The sequence below is a fragment of the Trachypithecus francoisi genome, unplaced genomic scaffold, assembly GCF_009764315.1.
Source record: "Trachypithecus francoisi isolate TF-2019V2 unplaced genomic scaffold, Tfra_2.0 Lachesis_group9, whole genome shotgun sequence".
In the NCBI taxonomy this organism is placed as follows: Eukaryota; Metazoa; Chordata; class Mammalia; order Primates; family Cercopithecidae; genus Trachypithecus; species Trachypithecus francoisi.
This window is the reverse complement of record NW_022681474.1, coordinates 44,145,270-44,153,241: the sequence shown is the minus strand read 5'-3', so window position 1 is coordinate 44,153,241 and position 7,972 is coordinate 44,145,270. Positions and strand designations below refer to the sequence as shown.

The 7,972-nt window shown below is 41.4% G+C and overlaps 2 protein-coding genes across 3 annotated transcripts in view; one reads left to right on the top strand and one right to left on the bottom strand.

Annotated features, from left to right (window-relative positions):
• Positions 1-7,972, bottom strand: part of PRXL2A (peroxiredoxin like 2A) — a 339,130-nt gene that overhangs the window by 193,994 nt on the left and 137,164 nt on the right. The gene's annotated exons all lie outside the window — the stretch shown is intronic.
• LOC117082312 (nuclear nucleic acid-binding protein C1D-like) lies at positions 7,271-7,797 on the top strand. Its single transcript, XM_033208955.1, has one exon. The coding sequence runs from the start codon at positions 7,325-7,327 to the stop codon at positions 7,748-7,750; it is 426 nt and encodes a 141-aa protein (XP_033064846.1). The 5' UTR covers positions 7,271-7,324; the 3' UTR covers positions 7,751-7,797.

Genomic DNA, 7,972 nt, shown 5'->3' with positions numbered 1-7,972 from the left:
ACAGGGTTTACATTCACTAAATTACTAAGAGTTACATTTGGATAAGGAAGAAAATTTTTTTTTCTTTAATGTTATGAAACATACCTTGTAAATGTGAATAAAAATTCTAGAACTTTGATTCATCAGATTTCATATATACCTAATTACCTCAGCTACCAAAGATGGCATTATTTCTATATGATCCTATTCCTTCATCTTTTTTACTTTACTGCATTAGCTGAAAACTGCCAGTAACACTCTATATGGAATCAGAACAATGAGAGATGGCGTCATTGTCTGAATTTCCTAAATTCGACGTGATCTTTAGCTTATATTAATGAATTTCTGCCAGAAGAGCCTCTTTGGTTCCTAGTGCAGCTTTATATCTCCCCTTTGTATAGGTTTTGAGTTAAGTGCTTTTTTCAGTGATTGCTAGAATCATGACCTTTTTCCTGTCATGTGATTTCAGTGGATTTTTTTCTATTAAAGAATATAAGGCCAGGCCTGGTGGCTCACTCCTGTATTCCCAGCATTTTGAGAGGCCAAGGGGGGTGAATCACTTGAGGTCAGGAGTTTGAGACCAGCCTGGCCAACATGGTAAAACCTCATCTCTACTAAAAATAATACAAAAATTAGCTGGGTGTGGTGGTGGGCACCTGTAGTCCCAGCTACTCAGGCGGTTGAGGCAGGAGAATGGCGTGAACCTAAGAACACAAGACTCCATCTCAAAAAAAGAATATAAGAAAAATCCACTGAAATCACATGACATGAAAAAATTCTTGGAAAAACCCACTGTAACATGATATATCCTTCTAATCATTGCTGGGTTAGGGTTGCTCATATTTTGATTAAAATTTTTATATCTGTGTTTCTGAATGAGATTTTGCACATGCTGTCTTTAGGGGTTTGGGCCATGTTAGCTTTATTTTACTTATTTTTTTTATTTATTTTGAGACGGAGTCTTGCTCTGTTGCCCAGGCTGGAGTGCAGTGGTGCAATCTCGGCTCACTGCAACCTCCGGCTCCTGTATTCAAGCGATTCTCATGCCTCAGCGTCCCAAGTAGCTGGGATTACAGGATCCTGCCACCAGGCCTGGCTAACTTTTGTATTTTTAGCAGAGATGGGGTTTCACCATGTTGGCCAGGCTGATCTTGAACTCCTGGCCTCAGGTGATCCACCTGCCTTGGCCTCCCAAACTGTTGGGATTAGAGGCATGAACCCCCACGCCCGGCCCCATGTTAGCTTTAGTATGAATCAGTTATGGTACCCTCTCTTTATATACCCTGTCTATACACTATACTTCAGAGAGTGCTAATTTTTAAAATCTTGTGGAAAATGACATTTATTCCTTTGTTAAACATTTGGTTGAATTTTCCAGGCTGGTCTGACATTTTCTTGATGGGAAGATTTTTGAGTACTGATTCCATAGTTTAAATGATTATAAATCACAATAGTTTATTTTTGCACAAGTCGTTTTGGGAAGTTAAATTTTAACAAGAATATGCCTATTTCATCAAGATTTTCAAATTTACTGCCATAAAGCCATTTGAAATATCTTCATAATACTCATTCCTAGAGTACATGTAGTAATGTACTATTTTAATGTTTTTATTTGCACCTTTTGCTTTGTTCTTTGTTAGATTGCCAGAGGTTTCTCTTTTCAAAGAATCAGTGTTTGAAATTGATGCTCAGGTAGTATGGAGGTCATAAAATTTCTTCATGGGCAGTCACTCTGCAGGCCAAACAATGGTGCTGACAGCAGGGCTTCTGCTGGGGTGGGGTCCCAGGTAGGGGCACCCAGAGGAGGCTTGTGGCTCAGTCTTGAGCAGTAGATCTTGCCCCATCTTGGTAGGGCTCTGTCAAGTGATATCTGCATGCTCCCGGGAAGCCCTGCAGGCTGTGAAACTCACTCCTGTCCTCTCTCCGCCTCAACCTGCAACAAGAAGCATCCAAACAAAACTGGAGGAGGTTTGGCAGCCAGAGTGTGATTGAGGGGATGGAGTCTAGGGGTTTTGGAGACTCTCTGCAAAGACATCTATGCCCAAGGGGAAGGATCCCAGGGACCTGAGAACTGGGGACCAGAAGTGTCCAGGACTGGATCATAGTTCTACATCACGTCCAGACATAGAACTGGACCCTATAGTTGTCAGGCACATGGAGGAAGCCCTAGGAGAAAGAAGTGTAATTACCCCATGGGGTCTTCCTGCCCAAGGCTCAGACAAAATCAATTCACTGAGATCACAGCATTGCGGTAAAGAGTTGAATTTTGTGAACCTAGCCACCCCACACAGGAGATAAGGCTATTACTCAAATCAGTCTCTCCAAAGGGTCAAAGGTTAGGGGTTTTTCAAAGATAGTTTGGTGGGCAGGGGGCTAGGGTATGGGTGCTGCTGATTAGGGATGGAATCATAGGGGTGTGGAAAATGCTCCTCCTGGGCTGAGTCTGCTTCTGGGTAGGGGCCACAGGACTGGATGTGTTACGGGTCCAGGTAGGCCCATTCAATTGTCAGAAATGCAAAAGCTTGAAAAAACATCTCAAAAAGCCAATTTTTTTTTTTGAGATGGAGTTTCACTCTTGTTGCCCAGGCTGGATTACAGTGGTGCAGTTTTGGCTCACTGCAACCTCCATCTCCTGGGTTCAAGCAATTCTCCTGCCTCAGCCTCCCGAGTAGCTGGGGTTACAGGCATTTACCACCATGCCCGGCTAATTTTATACTTTTAGAAAAGTTGGGGTTTCTCCGTGTTGCTCAGGCTGGTCTGGAACTCCTGACCTCAGGTGATCTGCCTGCCTCAGCCTCCCAAAGTGCTGGGATTACAGGTGTGAGCCACTGTGCCTTGACAAAAGACCAATTTTAAAAACAACTATAGGGCCGGGCGCAGTGGCTCAAGCCTGTAATCCCAGCACTTTCGAAGGCCGAGGTGGGTGGATCACGAAGTCAGGAGTTCGAGACCAGCCTGGCCAATATGGTGAATCCCTGTCTCTACTAAAAATACAAAAATTAACCAGACGTGGTGGCACGTGCCTATAGTCCCAGCTACTCGGGAGGCTGAGGAAGGAGAATTGCTTGAACCTGGGAGGTGGAGGTTGCAGTGAGCTGAGTGCACTGTACTCCAGTCTGGGCGACAGAGCGAAACTCCATCTCAATAATAATAATAAAATAATCAAATCAAAAAAACTATAAACTACATTTCTCCCAAAGTCAGCAGCTTGGTCTATGTCCAGGAATGACCGGGGATAGCTTGGAGGATAGAAACAAGATGGAGTCAATTATGTCAGACTAAAATTACTGTTATAATTTTGCAAAGGTGGTTTCAGAAGGTGGCACTGTCTTTGGAGCCAATAATGGGGAGTTAGTGCCTAGAGGCAGAATTGGGATTGGCTTGTCATTACTTGAGATTGTATTTTAGCTCTGGAGAGAAAGGTCTGAGCCTGGTTCTGGTGGGAATGTTGGGCCTCATTCCCTGGCAGGGGCAATTGGGACTTTGTGCAAGTTGGGAGTGTGAAATGAAGCTCTAAAGACGACCCCAAGCTCTCCAGAGGAGATGCACCTCTTGTGGCTGAAAGAGACACACAGATTAAGATGATGGGAGCCAAGTGGCCATGGTGGGGTGAGGGAAGAGCAGTCATGCATTCCTCTTTCCAGGAGAGGGCAGCTCCAGACAAACATAATGTTTGCACCTCTGAGCTAAGATGGCTCCTGAAACCAGAGCCGAGACACATGGCTAGAAATCTGCCAGCTGCCTGAAAGGGGCACCCTACAGAGACCACTGGCTTTGGGCTTAGAAACTACCCAACTGAGACGCAGTTATTTTCAACCAGTTGGGTCTGAACCAGTTTCAATCTTTCATTTGCATGTACAGACCATATTGAGGTCTAGGGCAGGACCTTTCCCTAATTAAGCCAGGACCTCTTTTTGTCATTTGGAGCTCAATCTTTGTCTTACACTGGATCCTGTGTCTCCCCGATCCATAGATTTTTTATTTATTTATTTTTATAGACAATAAAGCCTTTAGGCCGGGCAAAGTGGGTCATGCCCTGCACTTTGGAAGGCTAAGGCGGGCAGATCACTTGAGCTAGGTAATTCGAGACCAGTCTGGACAACATGGCAAAACCCCATTTCTACAAAAAATATAAAAATCAGCCTGGTTCAGTGGTCCATGCCTATCATCTCAGCTGCTCAGGAGGCTGAGGCTGGAGAATTGCTTGAGCTCAGGAGCAGAGTTTGCAGTGAACCAAGAACGTGCTGCTGCACTCCAGCCTAGGGGACAGTGTGAGACCTGGTCTCAAAAAAAGGAAAAAAAAAAAAAAAAAGACTTTTTCTTTTTCTTTCGCAGACCTCATGGTCTCTTGCTAACAGGAGTGGATAATTTGTGTTTGGTCTCAAACAAAGGACTTTGTACCCCACACAGAGTATTGAGGGCTCACAGTGTAGTCCCTCCACTCTCCAACCAGTTCCGGCTGCAAACCAAGGTTAGAGAGAAATAGGAGGGTGGCAGGTGGCAGTTCAGGTGCAATGGGGAGCCTGCTGTGGGGATTTAGATAGTTTGGAAAGTCCTGGTCATCTCATGATGTCTCCTTAAAGGAACTAGCCTGCCCCTCTGCAGCCTCCCCTGTCCAGGGGAGTCCAGGTATGCAGAGCTTTCAGGTGAATAAAATATTCACTTTCTTGAAAAGTGGGTTATAGTTCTTAGCTCAGATATGATGTGGCCAAAAGAAATTCCTATAGGAAATTTCACTGGTGTTTCTATCAACTTACAGTGTTCCATCTGGATCTTAGCTCTTCTGTCACTTCATGCCCTTGGTAACCCATCACAATAGTTGAAATGTCAGCTGCAGATGTGTTGATTTCCTCAAGAATAGGAGAAGCCTCTTTGGGAGGTCGAGTGGGCGGATCATTTAAGGTCAGGAGTTTGCCACCAGCCTGACCAACATCGTGAAACCCCATCTCTACTAAAAATACCAAAAAAATTAGCTGGACGTGGTGGCCTGTGCCTGTAATCCCAGCTACTTGGGAGGCTGAGGCAGGAGGATCGCTTGAACCTGGGAAGTGGAGGTTGCAGTGAGCCGAGGTCATGCCACTACACTCCAGCCTGGGCAACAGAGCAAGACTCAGTCTCAAAAAAAAAAAAGAATAGAAAAGGCTGAGTCTCATGGAGGAATATCTGCCTATTTGCAAGTCCATTCTACAATTTTTTAAAAAGTCGAGTTGAGTTTTATAAATACCTAGACTCATAGGGGGAAGAAAAAGAAACAATTATGGTTTCTACAAAAGTTTATTTCTTTGTGCATTATATCCCATAATCAAAATCTAATTGCAAAATCATTACTCTCTGAAAAGATTAAGTAAAATTGTGAAATTCTTACCGAGGTGTAATTGACAAAAATGGTGCTGTGATTTTTTTGTCCTCTCTGAAATTCATGCTGAAACCTAATCTGCAAAGTAACAGTATTAAGAGGTGGGTCCTTTAAGAGATAATTGGATCATGAAGTCTCTGCCTTCATGAATGGATTAATCCATTCCTAAATGAGTGAGTTAACGAGTGAGTAGGAATAATAGGGAGTGAATTATCACGAGACTGGTACTGTTATAAAAGCCTGGTTGGCTCGCTCTCCTGCAAACCTCTCTCCATGTGATGCTGTCTACCATGTTATGATGCAGGATGAGGCCCTTATCAGAAGCCAACCAGCTGTAGCCCATGGACTGTGGACTTCCCAGCCTCCAGCACTGTAAGAAATAAATTTCATTACATGGATGTATTATATGATGAAAAAAAAAAAAGGCCGATCTCAGTGGCTCATGCCTATAATTACTGCAGCCCTGACTCTCAGCTTCACCTGGTCGTCTCACTTCAGCCTCCTGAGTGGCTGGGACTACAGGTGCCCACCACCACACCAGCTAGTTGTTCTATTTTTTGTAGAGATGGGGTCTTGCTGTGTTGCCAGGGCTGGTCTCAAACTCCTGGGCTCAAGGGATCCTCCCTCCTCTACCTCCCAAAGTGCTGGGATTATAGGTGTGAGACACCATGCCCCAACAGATAAACTTTAAGTAGTGATTTGGCATATAATAGGGACATTCCCTTTGATTCTTTTTTTTTTTTTTTGAGACGGAGTCTTGCTCTGTTGCCCAGGCTGGAGTGCAGTGGCACAATCTCTGCTCATTGCAAGCTCCGCCTTCTGGGTTCACACCATTCTGCTGCCTCAGCCTCCAGAGTAGCTGGGACTGCAGGCACCCGCCACCACGCCAGGCTATTTTTTTGGTATTTTTAGTAGAGATGGGATATATATAAAATATATATTTATATATAAACATATAAAAATATTATATACTATATGTACATATTATTTTTATATATTTATATATAAATATGTTATTTATAATATATATTTTAATGTTTAATTTATGTATTTTATGTATTAAATACATAAAATTAAATACATAAAAGCTGAAGAAATATATTTATATATAAATATATATCTTATATATTTATATATATTATATATATTTATATATAAATATATATTTATATATTTATATATAAATATATATCTTATATATTATATATAAATATATATTTTATATATTATATATATTTATATATAAATATATATCTTATATATTATATATAAATATATTTTATATATTTTATATAAATATATATTTTATATAAAAATATGTATATATTTTTCTGAGATGGAGTCTTGCTCAGTCTCCCAGGTTGGAGTGCAGTGGCACGATTTTGGCTCACTGCAACCTCCACCTCCTGGGTTCCAGCAATTCTCCTGCCTCAGCCTCCAGAGTAGCTGGGATTACATTATATACACACACACACACACACCCCCCATAATATATATGTTACATGTATATGTTCTGTATATATATATAGAACTCCTAGGTTCAGCCAATCTGCTGCCTTGGCCTCCTAAAGTCTCGGGATCACAGGCGTGAGCTACTGTGCCCAGCCTGCGTCTTTATTTATTTAGTTCAATTGTGTCTCCCTCTGTTTCTGCACATCATGTGAGCACCTGAGCAAACATCTCCCCATGATCTTGGATGTTATAATGAATCGTGTCTTACTGGTGTACCTCTTTAGGCTTTGAGCCTGAGAGAATGACAAGCGTCTTAGAATATTTCATTTAAAAAATAAATTTTGTGCTTTTCTAATGTTTCAGGAATTTTACTTCTGTTGAAAAAAGGGCCATAAGATGCAATTATAATAAATGTATTTCTGGGAATGTAGAGAAATATTTTAAAAGACTCAGTTCCAGATCCGGCACATCGTTGATGTCATCGTTGCCCGACCGCTTTCTAGGAGGACTGGAGTCGAAGGTTGTGAGTCAGCCATAATGGCAGCTGAAGAAATTAATGAGGACTATCCAGTAGAAATTCACGAATATTTGTCAGCGTTTGGGAATTCCATTGATGCTGTGGATGAGATGCTGAAGAACATGATGTCTGTTTCTAGAAATGAGTTGTTGCAGAAGTTGGACCCACTTGAACAAGCGAAAGTGGATTTGGTTTCTGCATACACATTAAATTCAATGTTTTGGGTTTATTTGGCAACTCAAGGAGTGAATCCTAAGGAACATCCAGTAAAGCAGGAATTGGAAAGAATCAGAGTATATATGAACAGAGTCAAGGAAATGACAGACAAGGAAAAGGCAGGCAAGCTGGACAGAGGTGCAGCTTCAAGATTTGTAAAAAATGCCCTCTGGGAACCAAAACCGAAAAATGCATCAAAAGTTGCCAATAAAGAAAAAAGTAAAAGTTAACTTTTTGGTTTTTATGTACACATAGTCAGAAAGTACATCTTTTTTTTCCCACAAAATAATTCTGTGGTAGTGCAAGGTTTAAATGTATTCCTTATTGAATTAATATGTAAATTTACAGTAAATTTGTAAAGCTAAATATTTTCCTCTCCAAAGGGTGTTATCTTTATTGATTTGCACTATGAGGATTTTAACGTTGTGATATATTTTATATTTACAATTTAC